This window comes from Otolemur garnettii, unplaced genomic scaffold, assembly GCF_000181295.1.
Source record: "Otolemur garnettii isolate 467f Iridium unplaced genomic scaffold, OtoGar3 scaffold00129, whole genome shotgun sequence".
NCBI classification, from domain to species: Eukaryota; Metazoa; Chordata; class Mammalia; order Primates; family Galagidae; genus Otolemur; species Otolemur garnettii.
Window position 1 is genome coordinate 3,407,559 of NW_003852524.1, and position 19,863 is coordinate 3,427,421.

The 19,863-nt window shown below is 38.9% G+C and overlaps 1 protein-coding gene across 40 annotated transcripts in view; it reads left to right on the forward strand.

The window, feature by feature from the left end:
• The window catches only part of ANK2 (ankyrin 2), a 654,255-nt gene that overhangs the window by 464,700 nt on the left and 169,692 nt on the right, over nucleotides 1-19,863 (forward strand). For 39 of the 40 annotated variants that reach the window (XM_023518175.1, XM_023518165.1, XM_023518155.1 and 36 more), the window contains one exon: nucleotides 1,089-1,190. In XM_023518175.1, the coding sequence (XP_023373943.1) occupies nucleotides 1,089-1,190 (102 nt within the window). Of the gene's footprint in view, nucleotides 1-1,088; nucleotides 1,191-19,863 lie in introns of those variants that run through there. The other variant, XM_023518183.1, reaches the window with a different exon arrangement.

The window sequence follows — 19,863 nt, forward strand, 5'->3', positions numbered from 1 at the left end:
TTGTTGTTTGGCGGGCTCGGGCTGGATTCAAACCTGCCACCTTAGGTGTATGTGGCTGGCGCCTTAACCACTTGAGCCACAGGCACCGAGCCGATTTTAATTCCTAATAGTAAATTATGTCTCTTTCCATGCTACCATTTTCTTCGTAGTCACATATCACAAGAAAGACTATGAGAGTTGTGCAGGTGTTTTGGAACCTACCAAAACAAAGTTTGATGTCATTATTATGTTAAGGTGAAGAGTCAAACTTCTTAATCCAGGCAGAGGGTCAGTGTGTTTGTAGCTACATCTCTGGACCGACCCTCCTAAGGACTTTTCTTGAGGAGCATTTGGTTGATTCTTCTGGGATCAGATTTAGATAGGAGTGTGGGAAGATGAGAAACTTAAAAAGCAGACTCCAGCCAGAGTGATCATCTTTACCAAGAGTCTGGTATTGTGTCAGCTGGTGTCAATTTAATCATGTTTTTCCAAAGTCACTGCAATCACAAAATTTGCATCAGCCCCGTCCACACCTGCCAAGCAGTGTTATTCTCTTTCCCCAAAGCATCTTTGGAGTTTTCTATTCTATTATGTATATGATTCCCTTGTTATGAAGACAGATGACTACTAAGGACCCACCCTGCCACTCATATGAAAATCAATAGCAAAGAAAAAGAAAGCAAAAAAAATTCTTTTAGTTTTCTGATTCTTTGCTGACTGTCCCACTAGGCTCGATCTAAAGTCACTAGAATCCTGAAGCTAAAATGAATAACGCTGGGATTTGGGAGTATAGTAAATGCATCTTTGGATGAGGCTGAAGATTTGGAATAAAGCAATAACAACTATTTTCATCTTACTGGTTCTTTTATATTCTTTTATATAGTAGAGAATATCTCCCTTTGACTTTGAATATACATAATGCTGTAGGAATACTGTGAAATTGCTACTTTATACTGCAAATAATTATGCAATGTTTTAAAGTCCATGTTAAAAGATTTCCAACTAAAATTTTTCTTCTTTGCAGTGTGAACATTCTTGTCACTCTGTAATTGATACGTCGTTATTTCATCAATAGTTTGCTAAGAGTCTGCTCTTTCTTTCTCTCACAGTCTGACAGCAATGCGAGCTTCCTCCGTGCTGCCAGAGCAGGCAACCTGGACAAAGTCGTGGAGTATCTGAAGGGCGGCATCGACATCAATACCTGCAATCAGGTAAGAGCGTGGCCGCTGGCTCCCTGCTGTACAATGAAGAAACTCTAATGATCTAGGTACTTTCTCAGAGCCCAAGGTTATCTTTTGTCTTCAATAAATTTACTAAAATATCAATGACTCAATCTTATGCAACCCCATTTTTGCTCCCTTACCAACTTTTTGAGCATCAGATATTTGTATCTAGAGCTGATATTGCTGACAAAATAGATAAATTGATAATATAACAATTGGATATCCGTTTTGTCTGTGAAATGCTCTCTTCTATCCTTGAATGGAACGTTGCCCAAGAATGATGTTTTACTTCTCACTTGTCATCCAGTAATCCAGAGGTCGGCTTCTTTTCTTGCCTATTATATGTATTTTACTCATGGTTGACTGGTAGTTATAATTTGGTATAGAGAAATAAGAGGATAAAATTAAAATTAAAATTATTTCTCTGATTATGGCTTATAATTAGAACAGTTTGGAACTGTTGGCTTAAATAAAGTGTTTATAGTATTTATTCATCACATTATTTGATGAGGACTTTAGAGAATATTATTTTGGTACCAGAAGTGTTGATATTTTTGTGCTAATTTTGACTAAGACTTTTCTGCCGTGAATTAAAGTGTCTAGCAGACCCCAGTATTCACCCTACTGTGCTAAGTGTTGGTGTTGGGAGGGGCAGGAGGAGGAGTGGTTGATAGAGACCTGACTAGGCAGTGAATGATCATGCTGATTTTAAGTTAACAAGAAGTCAATTTAATTATTGGATGCCAAATCATCTATGGAATGCTTGTTTCTATATCCTAGTATATATTGAGCCCTGTTATCTTTAACTAATAGACTCCTAAAATTAATAAATTTCTCCAATAAAAATTTTCAGAAACTGAACCTGTTCTCTTGTCCCCAAACTTGCTCTACTTTCAAATTCTTAGCTGCTGATTTCCTCATTAATATCTCAATTCCAACCCAATTATTCCTCTTTCCTTCTCTCCCCCCCTCTCCAGCCCAGTATTCTCTTAGCAGATTTATAGACCAATTTGACTTCTTGGGTTAGTTCAAGACGTTTTTCACAGGCTAGTTTAATTTTCTTATAGTTGCCAGCCATCTGCTACGGTCACCTTCTACATCCAAATTACATTAACTCAGATCACTCCATGGTGACATACCAGGGTTATCGTAACTCCTTCCTTAATTAGGTTCAGTCTTCAGTGTCCACTCTGCTCAATTCTCCACACTTTGCCTTGAATGATCTTTCTAAAATAAAAATATAGTTATGACACTTCCTCCTTCCCCCACCATTCGGTGGCTACATCTATGGGGCAGTTGTATGGGAGCCACCTGAAGGCAAAGGGACTGGATTTCCCTTACTCGGGAGAGTCATCGATGTAGAAAGCATAGCCACTGATGGCACCATTTCTCATCCTCTAGGGGAATGTGTCTTTTGTCATGAAAAAAATGTTGAGAGCTACATGATGTTTGGAAAAGCATTTTTTCTGTGATCCTGAGCATCCCTGAAGTTATTTTTAGAGATAATAAGAGTGGAAACCCGTGGATTGATCTTTATCTGTGCCATTTCCTAGGGAGGCACTTCTAGTGAGCATCCTCGAGGGATGGGATGATACTTCCACTAGCTAAAAAGCAGGCTTGTGTGAATTTCCCAAGGTCAGTGTTCTGTAACACAACTCACATGAATAGGTATCCATCACTGGCCCTTTTGGTCAACCCTGTTAGATTTGGAGAGAGAACAGCGTAACAACTAATGTAAGCAACATGCCAGCATCAGCCACTGCTTCTGCTATGAGTTAGAGTCCTTTTTTCCTGACCCAGAATACTGTGTCTTCCACCAGCATCATGAAATAACAGTTGAGCTCTTTAGCTTTCAGCTAAAATAATATCCCAGACTTTACACAGTTCTTAACACTGGCCTATGAAATAAAGACAAATTACTTGATTCTAATACATAAGATCTTCATATATTACATCTACATTACCTATCCATCTTATTTTCTAATTTCTACATTACTTATCCATCTTATTTTCTTATTTTCTACCATTTCATCTGATGTGCTTTTAATGTTCTTTTGAACAAATAGTTTGAATGTTAGGTATATTAGCTACCTTAAGAGAGAAAGAACATCCAAGCTCCCATTTAGATATGAACTTACTCCACAAAATGCCTATGAAGTTGAATATGAAATTCTTCATAATTTTGACATGTTACCTTAGGTTTCTTTAAGTAGATTAAATGCACTCTCCAAATTTTAATATCCAGTCATTAACTTTCTAAATTTGTAATAAGCTAGAGAATAGGTAATGAAATATCCTATAGTATTATAGTTAATTTAGGTTAACTTATCATAAATAACCCCCCAAAAAGGGAATGTGGGGAAAATGAAGCTACCCTCCTATCTATCCAAGTCCATTTTACCCTAAAGTCTAACAAACAGTATATTACAGTAATTATATGAAAAGTCTTAGGGTTATTTAAAAAAAGGATAATCTCTCAACAGGAAAAACTCAGTTCTTACCAGATTTATAGACCAACCTAACTTCTTGAGACTAACATATTTTTCTTACAGTGGCCAGCCATCTCCTGGCACTGGAAAAAGAAAGAACATTTGTGATCAATTTCTGTGAGCAGACATCATGAATGGTGTCAGGACACTCACACAAAATTAGAGATTACAGGCTCAACGTCAAGTTCCATTTTTCCTTTTGAGAAGTCATTTTCATCCTGAAAGTGGCAATTTTCTAAATTTTGAATAGTATAATAATAATACATTCCGTGCTTATATTTCTGGGTTGTACTGTAAGTTGAATTATGAAATAGGAAAGAAATATGGGTATAAATGTTGTCTGAGGATGATTCTTTATTATCCCTATTCAGGAATGTATATTAATAAAATAAAGATTAGGAAATTAAAGTGACTAATGTTAACTAATTAGCTCTCTATCTCAGACATTGTGCTGAGGACTTTACACACAGTGTTTTATCAATCAGCTGAGAAAATGTTACGAAGTAGGAATTAGCCCATGTTTACAAATCTGAGCCCACAGTGGTTAAGAGATGTTCCCAGGGTCACACAGATCTGTCTCCCATCTGTAAGTTTATCCACTTCAGGACATCTTGAGTAGCTATTTGGAATTACCCTTTAAAGCATACGGTGGTGGTGTCCTTTATGTCAAAGCTCTATTCTTATTTTTTATCTACCACTGTTAACATAAAAAGAACTTTATTTTTTATCCTTAGAGTAATGCAATAGGTAGTGAAAGGAACTTTTAAGTCAAAGAGCACCACCACCAGGATTATTACTAAAACTCAAAATATAGAAAAGAAAATAATTTCCCGACAACCAGAAGAACAAATGTGGCATAGGTCCACTGAAAGTATTGCTATGTCTACATATGCAATACTCGAATCAAATATGGCACATGAAAGAAGAAAAGAAAGTGTATCCTCTATTTTGTTTCTAGGCCTGAGTTTCTAGGGAGCATTATGATACGTAATATAGAAACCAGGACTTTCTGTACCCTGTTGTATTTCTCAATGAAAGGCAATCTGGGCTGCACCAGTTTTCCAAAAATATCACATGTGTTGGCGTGCTAAGTAAGATGCCTTAAACTGAAATTTGAGTCACATTTTTTTTTTTCTTTATAAAATTGGTCTCATAACTACCACGAGAAGTTTGAAAATTAACCTAAAAATACCATTTGGCTTCTAATCATTCAAAGTGCAAAAGAAAAATCTACAAATTCAACACAACATAATAGACTCTTAAAAAAAACCTTCATTTTCATTTTTCTTTTTTTTTTCATTTTTCTTCTTTTAATGATTAAAAATATGGTTGATAATTTTTTCCTTTAAAAGATTAAATCGGTAACTTAAGTCTTGTATATTCAGAAGAATGAATCTTAGCCCTCACTCCATTTCTGAAACTCATAAATGTTTGTACACATATTATCTATTTAGTAATTTGGCATGATTCAGTACTATTATAATAGTTAACATCTGGACATTAAAAAATGGACTCGAACATTTAAATAAAAATTTATAGCCAGTCAACTCAATAAAAACCTTGGAAGGTTTAGATACTCAGGTTTATACCTGGTATAACTTCTAAAATTTATAAAATTTTATGTATCAAATTTATTGGTTTCATTACTGTGAGCGCAAAATAAAGGCCTATCACTTAGCATTTGTTGGCTATAATCCCAGACACGACACCAATGATTAATAGTTCTTAAAATGTCCTGATTTTGTATTGACCCTTTACCACGAATGTGTAAAGGTGCAAAAATATCAGTTAAATACTGTTTTCCTTTTCAAAAACAGAAGGCCAGACGGCAAGGTCAACAATGTGAATGTTCCTAAAATACCAACCTTTAGCAACAAGAAGATATAACCAACAATGACTTTAGCATGTCTTCACACAGTGTGACTCAGACGGCAAAGCCTTTTTAGAAGTCACATTAAAAATGTGGGTGCTGGAATCCAAATTCTAATTTCCTCCACTTCCCAGCTGTGTGACCCTCTCTAGGCCTAAGTTTTCTGAACTACCTCGATCATAACAACACTGAAATTATAGTGTTGTTGTGATGATTAAATAAGATGTTTGTAAAATGCTTAGCCAAGCAAGCACTTGATAAATATTAGTGATAATGAGAATCCATGTTCTAAGAATGTAATCTTTTGATATCGATTCTCAAGCTAAGCTCTAGCAATCATGGTGCTAATTCACACAGACAGGACAGACATAAAAGGTATTAATTACCAAAGCCTGTGTCATCAAATAGGAAAGGTTGTGTTTAGTAACAATTTGGTAACAGTTACTATGTATCTGGATTGTATTAAACTAAAATCTTTTTCTGGAACTAAAGTCTTTTTTACAAATGTCATTTGGAGCCATCTGGCTTGAACCTTTCTTTAAAAATATCCGAACAATTCTATTAGCCTGAGACTTATAAAGGCAATGAAAATGAATAAGAGAACTGAATTCATGGAATTAATGAAACGCACAGTTAAATCAGACACTAGTTACAAATTATACTATTACAAATAATATAACCATATACCTGATAGTTATTATTGACTCCTCATTTAGAAGAAACAAAGGGTGAAGCTTTGTCTGGTTTTGATTATGGGTTTTTGGATTCTGGGCCCTTCTATAATCTTCCTTGGTACATGAATGCTAGTCCCTGCTCTATACCAGGTAGTGCCGATTCAGATTGTAGTTGAATAATGGCTGTCTGATATTTTGAGTACTTAGAGTTTTCATTTTATGGCTGATATTTGTTCAATATAACAGAATTCCAGTAGAGAGTTTTCACCAACTACTTATCCCTAGTTCTAAAAAATGTTGTCATTATTTGCAACGATGCAAGGTTTTTAAATTTCAGTTTACGGAGAGGGTGCAAACAGCCAGGTTGCCATGTGTCCATTTGTCAGGGTGAGTCCCTCTCGTAGTTGTGTCTCGCACCATAAAGGTGCGCCAGTGCCCTTACATTGTACCTATGAAGTGGAAACACACCGATCCCGCCACTCTTCTACTGCAACTACTCAGCTTTGATAGATTTTGAAGATTTTGAGTGACTCTTCTTTCATTTTTCTATTCTTTTATTATTTTTTTGTTTGTTTTTCTTATTTTTGCTTTTGATTTTGTTTTTGTTTTTGTTTTTGCAGTTTTTGGACAGGGTTGGGTTTGAACCTGCCACCTCTGGCATATGGGGCCAGCACCTTATTCCTTTGAGCCACAGGCACCGCCCCTGTTTATGTTTTTATTTATTATTCTTCTTTCATTTTAAAAGTGCCAGGAGTAACTTCGTGCAAATTATTTTTGTGACGATCTCCTTAATTCCTCTGCTACAGTGGTTTAGCTTAGAAGAGAGTACATTTTGGCAATTCTCCTGAACGCTCTTTTCCCATGACTAAAATGCACGGATTAGAATCCACGACTCCCAGGCAGCCACTCAACTCTTCCTAACTCATCTCAGAGAGAGTAGTCACAGGGTTCTTTTCTGCCAATTTGAACTCAAGATCACCATTTGTTCATCCTTTTATCCAAACGTGTATTGTGCACTTATTAAATGGCAGACACTGTCCTAGGTGCTGGGGCAGAGCAGACAGAGAGAGGTGTAAGCCCTGCTCTCAGATAGCTTACCATCCGCAACCTGAAAGGAGAGAGAGCCATCGAGGAAAAGAGTAAGCTACACATTAATAAAAAGAGAAGTAGTAAATGCCGTGGAGAAAACAGAACAGGACAGAAAGAGGGGAGCAGAAAGGGAGAAGTCTGTCACTTTAGATAAGGTCACTTCTGAAGGAGTTGAGCAAGGAAGCCAGGCACTCTTGGAGGGAACACGTTTTAGGAGGAGGCGTGACGAGTGTGAGAACCCACGGAGGCAGCCTGCTGGCATGTTCAAGGGCCAGCAAGGAGGCCAGCCTGCCAGGGGAGGAGGGAAGGGAAGAGCAGAGGAAGTTAGGGGAGAGTAGAAAGAAGCGTAAGGTGTAAGACCTTGTAGTTATCTCAAAAACTTTGGTTTAATTCTGAATGAATAGAGAAGTGATCCAGACTTTTAGAAGAAAAGTAATGTAAACTGATACTTCGTAATACTGACTGGAGGGGAGCAGAGATGAGAGGGAACATTGTTGCAATAATTTATATGAACGTTAAGGTGTTTCAGAGGAGGGCAACCGGCAAGGGAGATGATGAGAAGTGATTGAATTCTGAGTCTATCATTAAGATAGAGCTGATTTTGTTAGTGGATTCAATATAAGATGAGGGCAAAAGAGAGGATTTAAGGATGAAGATTAGGGTGGCAGTGGGAAGAATGGAAGTTGAAGTTTCATTAACTGAGGTGGAGGATTCTATATGAAGAGCAGGTTTGAGGAATTCATCGGGAGGTCACTTCTAAACCCATTACATTTGATCTATCTATGACTATGCCATATGCAAAATATTGAGTAGGAAGTTGAATATATGAGTCTAGAGTCCAGAATAGAAGTCTTGACCAGAGATATAAATTTTTGTGCACTCACTGTATATGTAGTGTTCAAAACCATGAAAATGCATGGCTCACCAAAACAGACTGTTTATGAAAAATAACAGAAATTCAAGGACTAAGTCTTGGGGTACTTTTAGAGTTGAAGAAGACGAAGAGGAACTAGCAAGGGGAATGGAAAAGAGTAATGGGGGAGATGTAAGAAGAAAACCTGGGCAGGGTGGTCTCTTGGAAGCCAAGTGGAAAAATCATTTTCAGGTAGATGAAAAGATCAACTCTAAGATGCTGTTGATTAAGTAAGGTGAGGAACTGAACAACAGCTTTGGTAATGTGCTGGTAACTGGTGAGTTGATGAAAGCGGTTTCGGTGGGGTGAAGGCTGCCTGGAGCTCATCCAGTGGACTGAATTCTGCTTCAAAGACTCTTTCTGTAAAGGGAAGAAGAGAACAAAGGAACTGGCTGGAAGAGGAAGTAGGAAGAAGAGAGGCTTTTTTTAATATATAAAAGAAATGATGGCATTTTTCTTTCATTGATGGAAAAAATAAATGTCAGGAAAGGAAAAACCAATGAGTTTGAGAAAGAGAGAGAGGAGAGTTACTCGATGTTGTCTTTGAATAGATGAGAGGGTGGGGTGAGGCCTGTGCACAAGTGGAGTGTCCGGCCCTTGCAAGGAGCATGGCTAGTTCAGGAAAAGGAAGGGTATATATTGGGTAGGGGAGCCAGAAGTAGTGTGGCTGTGGTGTTGGGAGCTGGACAAGGGGTAGACATTCTCTTCTAATTGCTTCTATTTTTTTCAGTGAATCAAGATCATCAACTGATAGTAAAGATGGGAGAGGAGGGGATGGAGGTTGAGGAGAGAGAAGGCATGAAGCAATAATTCAGGAGACTGGGAAAGAGAATGATTAGGGTGAGAGCATGACGGCCAGGCTGCAGTCAGGGCCTGCTTGAGGATCAGGAATTTAACATGAGTCTAGGTTAGCATGCATGCTGCTTTCCTGCAGCCCCCTTCAGGCATGGGATCACATGGGGAGTTGCATAGAACCAGGAATGAGTTTTAGCCAAACATGTGCAGCAAAGCTAGAGAAATGCAAGTGAGCTGAGGCTATGAACAAGGGAATATAAAAAATGCTTATGAAGACCACGCATGGAATTTAAGCTAAGTGAGGGGATAGGTGGAAACTATGAAAAGTTGAATGGGCTCTGGGTATCAAGGGTTGAAAGACTATTGGAACTGTATAAATATATTAGCAAGAGATTAAGTGGTGCCCTGAGGATTGGTGCTTCACATTGAGATACCGAGGAAAGTTACAATGATTGAAAATGAAAAAGTCTAGGTGTGACTATGGAAGTTAGTGGACAGGTAAAGAAAAGGACTCGTCACAGGCAGAGAGGAATTCAAGAATCTCTAGAGTCTGGAGTTTTCCAGAAAGTTTCAGGACGTCTGGAGAAAATCACCTACATGCTTGTATGTGTTCTAGAGAAAGTCGCGCTGAACTTCAGGACATCTTTGAGAAAATCACCTACATGCTTGTATGTGTTCTAGAGAAAGTCGCCCTGAACTACAAGGGAAAATCATCAAGGGATAATAAGGCTTGGGATCAATAGGATACAGGCTGATGATAGGGGAGGTTTATGAAGGAGGAGAAGTTTGTAAGAGCAATGAGAGGCAAGGAGCATAAATACAGCTCCACCCCGATCAGTGGTTAATAGGAATATGGGGGAGACTTATCTCCTGCTTGAGTAGACTTCAGGGAAAGAGTGTCTTTGAATTTCAGTTAGAGCAGGAAGCTTGAAGGGAATGTTCAGAGAAGAGATTTAGCACGTGGAGCTGTTGCTAATAACTACATCATGCATCCTAAGGATTAGTTTAAGAGATTTGGGAAGTGGGGAGTGAGAGGAGACAAGCAGGGATGAGATGTGGGAGGATGGGGTAGACCTGGTGACTGACACTAACCGGGCTAACTTTAGTCCGGACAGTCCCAGGCCGAAGGTGATGGTGAAGTTGCAGGGTTCGTCTGGAGGAAGAAGAGGTCGGGGAATCCAGGCAGGACTCTGTGGTGTTCCGAGTCCCTCCCTGATAGCTGCTGTTGAAGAGAAGAGTTTAATCCGAATGTGAACTCACCCTACTTTTTTAGGTGGACACCACAGCCAAACAAGGGGGGGTGTGAGGGGAGGGAAGCTGCTGTTCCTGCTGAATCATGTTTCCCCGAGGTTATTATCTTTGTGCTGTAAACTGCCACTGAATTGTATCTAATTTATAGTAGTTTTGAGCCAAAGGCTTTATACATGTATAATTCACACATCTCTTAATCTATCTTGACCTCATAAAGCACTGTGGTCCCAAGGAGAAAATGCTTTGTTTCTAGGGGTGGTAGTTAATTACAAATCATCCAGCCCTTTCGCTGTAGCTGAGATTTGGGCCACTCCTATCTCACACTGTGCGCCTCATGCTGACCACTGATTCTAAACAGCTTCTTTCCTTCCTCCTCAGAAGTTTCCAAGTTTCTTTTCATCCATCCCTCCCTGCCCTTCTGAAATGGTCTCTTCTCCTCTCTTCAAGTGTGTGGTATGTGTGTGTATAAACTTGCATCAAAAAAATCAGCACTTGGCGTCCACAGTGCATTCTATTTTTTCTTCTACTTCATGATTTGAAATATGCTGATTAACAAGCATTAAATTGATTTTATGACTCATTTATGCATCATGACCTATAGTTTGAAACACTGGTTTAGAGTTTAATTATTTTTAAATATTTTTAAATATTAAAAGGCATGAGTTTCGGATTCAGATCTGAGTTTGAACTTTTTGCTCTTTCCTTTATAAGTGGTAGGGTTCTATGGGGCAAATCACTTGACTTCTGACAATTTTAGTGTCATCTCATGTAAGATATAATAAGATTTATATAAAATATGCTACAATATAGAATGTATTCAATATCAAACAGAATAGTGATACCTATGTCCCTAAGTTTCTCTCATTCATAGAATATTTATTTCTCAGTGCTTATAATTTCATTATCCTTAGTAAGATTTTGAAGACCAATTTTTACAACTCTTTCTTCTCTCAGACTAACTCGCTATCATAATTAATATCATTCTACATATTTTGTGGATTATATGATAAAAAATCTGATGGAGCGAGACAGAGGAGAAAAGCTAATGGCCTAAAGCAGAGCTGCCACCCAGGGTCACCAGATGGGACCCCATCTATGAGGATGAAGGGACAATCCAGATGTTGACCATATAAAGCAATATATTCAAAGAATTCTTATTCTAAGCCCTTTCTCTATGCCATGAAAAATAACTTACCAAATTCCAAGTTTTATTGTAAGTATTTAAAATTGATTAAGGTTTCTCACATGCTTCATGAAAAATTATCATTGGGGATAAAAAGATATCCTTGAAGATCTGAGAAGAGCTCCCTAATAAAACAAATTTCCTCCCGGATCATCCATAATTTGATTTACTTTATTAAATCAGAAACCTCTGGGGACTGGCCAAGGACACAGTCAAATCAGTTAAATTGTGTCTGACAAAGATAGTACACTATTTCCCTTGCTCCTCCTGACAACTCAGTAAACATTCATTCCATCACAGTGACACAGTGATGGGTTCTCTTAGTTCAGAGATGCCACCATGAAAGAGGGGGGAAAGGTGAGACAAATTAGAGCTGGAAATAAGGAGTGAGAATATATAGAGAAGATGTAAATAGGCCATCTTTGTTTTTTAATAATGTGTATCGTTTCCTCTGCCAATGCTAGTTCCGCTAACAGTAGAAGGGAAGTGTAAGTCCTATTTTCTAATTATCTGCATCTGTATGGACATGAAGTACCTCATGAGAAGCGCCCCAGGTATAGGAAAGTATCTGACCCAAGAGGATCCGGGTGTAGGAACGTATCTGACCCAGGAGGATCCGGGTGTAGGAAAGTATCTGACCCAGGAGGGTCCGGGTGTAGGAAAGTATCTGACCCAGGAGGGTCTGTATTCAAGTTTCACTTGCCCTTCTCTGTCACGGCCTGGAATGTGCCCACTGTCTATTCATCTCTTTCTTACGAACTCTAATTTCAGGAATTTTCAACAACTCATGTCTTTTGATTACCTTTCTCCAGACATTAAGTTAGGTAAGTTAGTTGTGCTTTTCTGACAGGTGTGAGACTTAAATGAAGATGTAAGAGTTGTAAAGCAAGGTAGCTGGATATGTGAAAATAAAATCATTGACAAGTATATGCTAGCGTGCAGTTGGTGTTCAGCTGTTTAGTAATAAATATTTGTGGGAAAAAGCTACGTCATGTGTCCTTTCCTTTTCCCTTAAGATGCAGCACCTGGAGCTGAGCTCTTGGTGGGGACCTACCAGAGGCTTATTGATCAATAGTAAGTTTGTATTAGTCATGACTTTGTACTAAGGTGAAAATAGTGTAATGCAGGGGTCCTCAAACTTTTTAAACAGGGGGCCAGTTCATTGTCCCTCAGGCCATTGGAGGGCCGGACTGTGGGCCCCAGGATGAGTCGGCTGCTAAGCAGGACAGACAGCGGCAGCAAAAACACTCAGTGGGCTGGATAAACGTCCTAGGGGGCTGCATGTGGCCCACATGCCATAGTTTGAGGACGCCTGTTTTAATGGACTATGATGCAAGCATTTAACCTTCATGTAAGTTTAGCTGGACCTTTTTGATTCTGCTCCTTAACTTTTAACTAGCTGGAGTATTTATTTAGTCATTTTAATGATACATGGCTATATAGAGACAGTATTGGTCTAAAATTAGTATCAAAGGGAACACCAGTGTCTGGAACTCATAGGTCTATAAAGCTCAATATCTTGTTCACAGTAAGATCTCCATGAATATTTGCTGATTATTTCAAAAGACTCAAGTTCATATTATTTTATTGGCATTAATTAACATAAAAGTAGCATCAAGAACTTATCAATAGTAGCCTCCTTTGACTGGTTCCCATTCAGTAGGCAGAACATAGGAAATTGATAGATATTTGAATCATTTCTAGAACTGAGCCTGTACTTTGATGTGGTGATACTGATAAGACACGTAGACAATTGTTAGAGGTGAATCTACACCTTTGTGCAGTTTCATCAAGTCATAATGCGTGTTAAAATTCTTTCCTCATAAACTTACATTTTACTAAACTTACATTTATACGGCACATCTCTGTACTACAAATCTGATTATGCTATATCTGTACCTATCAGTGTGATGTCTTCTGCCTCTGACTTTGGAAACCTTATCAGGAGGAGCCAGATTCTCCCTGACTCCCACATTGTAATAATATCATTTTATTGACAGAGAAGAATCCAATGATTGAGAGCAGCTGAAATTAAAAATGGATGATGAAGATGATTATTATTTAATGCCACAAGATTCCCTAGAGACTTACCCTACATGTTGCTCACATTATAGAATTTTAGAACTAAATGAAGACTCCATTTAGGCCATCATAACCTAAAGAAGTTTCTCATTAGAGAACCATTTTTCCAGTTCTTATTTTTTGAAAGATAAAAATGTTGTAACACCATCTTGAACCTGGGTATTCAAACAGTAGTATTGCTAGTGAATATTTAACAACTGGCTCTCTGGTCCACAGAAATAGCGCTGATATACCAAGGATTTCAAAAACATGTATACACATTTTTAAAAAGAAAAAAAAAAACTGCATTAACTTTGTAATACTCAAGTTACATTTGACTTCTGCAATGACAAGAGGTGCTCAACATGACTTGTATTCATCTTTTGTTATCATTATATATTATGACAATTTTTAAACAGCTGTTTCCTTTCTTAAAATGTATATACATTTTTTTGGCACCCTCTGTACATTACTTGCAGATTTTCATAGTAAAATATTTTTCCATGACAGGATAAGAAGATATGATATTAGGGAATAGGACAATGAAGGAAATGGAAGAGAAGTCACTGGCCATATGGAGGGGAGTCTTCCCTTTCCTCCTCCCTCTCAACTAATGGCAGCTCTGAAGCTGGGGCTTGGTTAAGGGACTGGTAGTCTGTTTGGAGTGGCTGCTTGGTCCAGAAACCTTCCTCTGTCTTCCCTCAGCTGGCACTTTCAATTTATGGGTTAAGCTTTTTTCTTAATGTTAAATAAACTTTGGTGTAAGACGAAATAATTTTTTTAAGTGAAAGTGATTTATTCAATAATTTCTAGTGGAGTATAAATGATCACCACAAAGGCCCTGTTTTTAAACTGGTAAACCAAATTGCTGAAGAGTAAAAAAAAATAATACCTCATTCCTCTAGTCTTGAAGAAGAACTTCATAAAATCTGTCCCAGCTTTTGTGTGGATGTCATGAGAACACTTTTCAGTCCAGCCCTTTTCGGTTTGCGTGGGACCCCCTGTATCCTCTCCTCTGCGTTCCTTTGCCCCCTTCGGTTCCAGCAACCATATGAGGTGAGCGAATTATCTGAAGCCCAGATAGCTGGTTAATTTGGCTCCATGTCATAAAGCTCTTAAGAAATCTAGCTAGGATTTAATCTCAGATTTTCTGACTCTAAGTTCACTGGTCCATCTTTTTATCTTACTGCTACCTCCAAAGATAAAAATGTATCAATTCATTTTTTTAAAAAAAGAGTTTAGGAAAATAATTAGTTAAATTATTTAATGGGAAAACCAAATAACTAACTATTCCCCCCTTCCAAGTTACTGAATTATATGGGATCAAATGTTAGAAAGAAGATAATTCCTGGCACAGTAAGTTCAGATGTTTTATAGGCAGGCCTCAAGAACCTGGGGGAAAAATATCTCCAAACTAAATATCTCTAATCCCGTTTGGACAAAACACCAAATACATAAAAAGCTTATAAACTTTAGGGATGACTTGATCTTTTCCTTCAAATAAATACTTTGGATTATCTACAAAAATAATCTTAACAAACTATTCTATCTATGCAATCCTTAGATTTGTTAGTTATCCAAAAATATTTCTTGAGTAGACACTGTGCATCAGGCCTGTAGCTGAGCGCTGAGAAAATCTTTGGACTACCTAGTCTCAAAGGTCCTTTCAGATTTCAGGTTCCAAAATCTCAGATGGAAGTGCAGGGCTGAAATGAGGAAAGAGAGAGAAGACAACTTCTGACAACAGACATCTTAAAATGTAAGCTGTCCAGACAACTCCCATCTAGACAATGACTGGAACATTTGATTCTTCCTGAGATAATTGAACCACGCTCCAAAAACATTTATAGAATGGCTCATGATTCAGAGTACAATTTCTTTTTGTAAGCAATTTAGGAAAAGTAATAGAATACTATACAGAAAAATATGTAGAACAAAAAGATACCAAGGAAGTTAACAGCTCTTGAGTAACATCAGGTTTAATTATCTCCTTAAAATATTCCTACCCTATGATCACATTGCTTTCCACAGATTACCCTGCTTCTGAAGTAGATCACATCTATTGATTTAAATTGACCACTTCATGTTACCATGGAGACCGTTGGCTAATTATATAAGAAAACTTTTTTCAGCAGATTACAATGTATCTTTTGTTCTATCTATTTTTATGGATTTAGTGGAGGCAAGTTTTTTATTAGCTGGATAAATTGTGTAGTGGTGAAGTCACAGTTTCTAGTGTCCCCATCACCCAATAGGTAATTTTTGATTCCTTAGCCTCTTCCCAACCTTCCTTCCAAGTTTCCAATGTTCATCATACCACTCTTCATAATCACATATAAACTCTTCTTTTAGCTCCCACTTATAAGTGAGAAGATGTGGTATTTGTTATTCCATTCCTGAGATACTTCACATCGGATAATGGTCTCCACTTCCAGCCACGTTGCTGCAATAGACATTAATTCACTCTTTTTCATGGCTGAGTAGTAGTTCATGGTGTGTGTGTGTGTGCACGCACGTGTGTACATGTGTGTACATGCACACATGTATATGTGAGTGTGTGTGTGGGGCTCTCTGGAAAGTGTCTAGCCATTGTCAATACTATTTTTCATATTCCATGGCTGGATACTTTCCAGACAGCCTGTATGTATATACAAAACTTTTTCTTTATCCATTCATCATTTGATGAGTACCTAGGTTGATTCTATATCTTTGCATTTGTGAATTGTACTTCCATAAATATACAAGTGCAGGTGTCTTTTTGATATAATAACTTCTTTTCTTTTGGGGAGATACCCAGTAGTGTGGTTACTGGATTAAATGGTAGGTCTACCTTTCTTTCTTTGCAGAATTTCTGTACTGGCTTTCACAGAGGTGGTACTAATTTACAACCCCACCAACAGCGTATAAGCATTCCCTTAGCACTCTGTCCCTTAGCACCAACGTCTATTGGTTTGGGGCTATTTAATAATGACCATTCTACCTTCTCAGAGGGTTAAATTAAGGTGATATCTCATTGTGGTTTTAATTTTCATTTCCCCAGGGATTGATGATGTTGAAGAATTTTTAATCCATTTCAGCCATTTACGTCTTTGAAGTGGGGCATTTATATGTTTGCATTTAATGTTAATATTAAGAGATATATTAATATTAATGTTAATATTAAGGGAGACACTGTTCCACTTATCGTGTTGTTACCTTGTTGCTTTGTATTCTCCCTGTGTTACTGTTCTGTAAGAGTTGTATATTTTTACTTTTGAGTATTTTTAAACTGGTGAGTATTGACTATTCTTTTTTATGTGTAGAGCACTTTTGAGCATTTCTTGTAGTGCAGGTCTAGTATTGATCAATTCCTTTAGTATTTGCTTTTCTGGGAAAGACTTTACTCCTCCTTCATTTTTAAAACTTTGATTTGAGGATATGAAATTATTGGCTGACAGTTTCTCTGTTTAAGAAGACTAAAGATAAGATCCCAATCCCTTCTAGCTTATAAGTTTTCTAGAAGAAGATTGCTGTAGTCACTTTATGCCTTTGGCTCACAGCTTGTAGGAGTTTCTTCTTCACTTTGACTTTGGCCAGTTGGATGTCTGTGTGCCTTAGTGATACCCTATCTGAAATGAATCTTCCAGGGGTTTGATGACTTTCTTGTATCTGGATGTCTAAATCTCTACCAACACCAGTGAAGTTCTCCCCCATCATTCCCTTAAATAGGTTTTCCATGCTTTTTACTTTATCTTATTCTTCTCATAATTCTTACATTTAGGCATTTTATATAATCCCATATTTCTTGAAGACCTTCATCCATTTCTTCTTTTGTCAGTGATACTTTTTATTTTATTTTTGACTGATTGGGTTAATACAAAAGCTTTCTCTTTAAGCTTTATCTATCTTTAATTTTTTCTTTGGGTTGGCCTAATCTGTTTTTTAAAATATTTCACTGCATTTTGTAATTCTCCAATGAGTCTTTCATTTTCAAAAGTTCTATTTTAAAAAGGTATCTATCTTTTCAGTGAATTTTCCGTGTCTTCAATTACTTTTTGGTTTCTTTATATTGGTTTTCAACTTTTTCTTGGATCTCTTTCATTTTACTTGTGCTCAGTATTTTGAGTTCATTATCTGACATTTAAAGTTTTTTTTTTTTTTTTTTTTTTTTTTGAAATACCTTGCTGGAGAACTGGTGTGATCCTTTGGTCATATCATACTCCTATTTTTTTTTCATACTGCCAGAGGTCTTGCACAGATTTCTTCTCATCTAGAGAAGCTATCCACTTCTTTTTTGTCTTCACTTTACTTTTGTTTAGGTGGTACTTTTTTCTTTCTCTAAGGGTTTACCTATAGTATTTGTTAGGTAAGGACCTTTGGCTTTATTTACAGCTACTTTCAGATAATGAAGGCTCCAAGTAAATTTTTAGTAAGGGATAGCTTGAATGTGGTGGTTTTCTCCAATGCTAATTGTTTGTAAATCATGTTGGAGATGAACTGTCCATGTGAGCAAGTTCCCTGTCTCCTGCAAAGAAAGAGAGGTGAAGGTCTCTAGGATCATACTTATTTCTCAAGCCCTGTGTGCTTCTGACAGTAAGCAATATGTTGGGATGTCCGTTTTTGTCTCCAAGCAAGTAGGTGGTGCTTGTGGGTAAGAGTTGGCCAAGCTCAATATAATTGAATCAGCAAATAATCACATGGTTTGTACAAGTTAACCTCTGTGCCAGTAGGTGGTGCTAGCAGGAGAGAGTTCCATGTGTTGTTTGTGGGAGCTAGGCCTGGCTCTAGTATAGGGGTCCTCAAACTTTTAAAATAGGGGGCCAGTTCACTGTCCCTCAGACAGCGGGCCGTAGTTTGAGGACGCCTGCTAGTGTATGAGAAGAAACTCTCGGAGTCCTAGGCACTGGGCAGGGACTAGAAATACCCAATTGGCCTCTTCTTGTGATCCATCACCTCCAAGGCTGATGGAAGGGGCAAAGCCAGATGGAACTTCATTAGGCAAGGCCATGTCCAGGCTCCCCAAGGGCTAGCACAAGTGCCATCCCAGTGGGGGTCAAAAGTCAGTTCTCCTGCTGCTGGGGAAGACTTGGAGTGGGCATGAGAATGCCTCACCAAACTAAAGAACTTGCTTGTGGAGGAGAGGAGTCCATAATCCACAGTATAAGAGGCAGAAGGTGGGTTCAGGTCACTCCTCCTCCTCTGAAGTAGTGGATTACCCTTAGCTTCAGACCACTGGGAACCAGCCAAACCAGCCACACTAGTCCAAAGCGACTACCCTCAGGCAGACCAACTAGAGGGGACTACAAGCCTCCTGGGCCAGGACAGAAAGCCTGGCTACTGTTTCTCGGGGGACAGGGTTTTCCTGTGTGTGCACTGCAGCTCAAATATACACCACACCCTCCCAAATGAGCTCCCTCCCCACTTGATGTCAGTTCACAAATCTTCTCTCCAGGTCTCCAAATGACACAGTTGAGTGTTGGGAGTATGGGTTCCTAGGATACCCAAGTCCAAGGGAGTGCCAACCCTGACCAAGAGTTGCAGACAGGTATTGGGCTACCCAAGGAAGACTCAAGTCAGCCACGTGGAGTGTCACTACAGTCTCATTGGTGGTGGTTGCACGGGAAGCATGCCATTTTCTGTGTAAGAAGACAGGCAGATCCAGGGAAAGGCTTTGAGGCATGGAGCTCCTGTCCAAACGCCCCTTAGTTCCACTCTAGCCCACAGTCACAGTGGAAAAACTTGAGCCTAGAGCTCAGGATAGCTCAATTTCTCATCCTGGCTTAGCAGCCATGCAGTGTCAGATCACTGAGGGATAAGCTCCTGATTAGTTCTCAGCTCTGGAGTCCAGAATTTTGTGCTCTCTCAAAACTCCACCTGAGCTCCCCACAGTACTCTGGAAACCTGGGGGTGTCAAGGAACGCTTTTCACTTAAAGCTGCAAAGCTTCCTGGTGGGAGCCGGGCGGGGGGTGGGGGTGGGCTCCAAGGTCTACTGCTTACCCCTTCCCTCGGTCACTCAGGAGCCCCATGCTGTCAATCCACCTTCCAACCCCACCCTCAGTGTCTCCCATTGCTTGTTGGGAGTGAGGGGCGGGGCTCCAAGGTCTGCTGCTTACCCCTTCCTCTGTGGGCACTCAGGAGACCCATGCTGTGAATCCACTTCGACCCCCACCCTCAGCATCTCCCATTGCCTGTTGGGAGTGAGGGGTGGGGCTCCAAGGTCTGCAGCTTACCCCTTCCTCTGTGGGCACTCAGGAGCCCCATGTCAATCCACCTTCCACCCCCACCCTCAGTGTCTCCCATTGCCTCTCTGTTATCATCACTCTTTCTCTCTCTGACACTCTATTCAAAATTTGAGT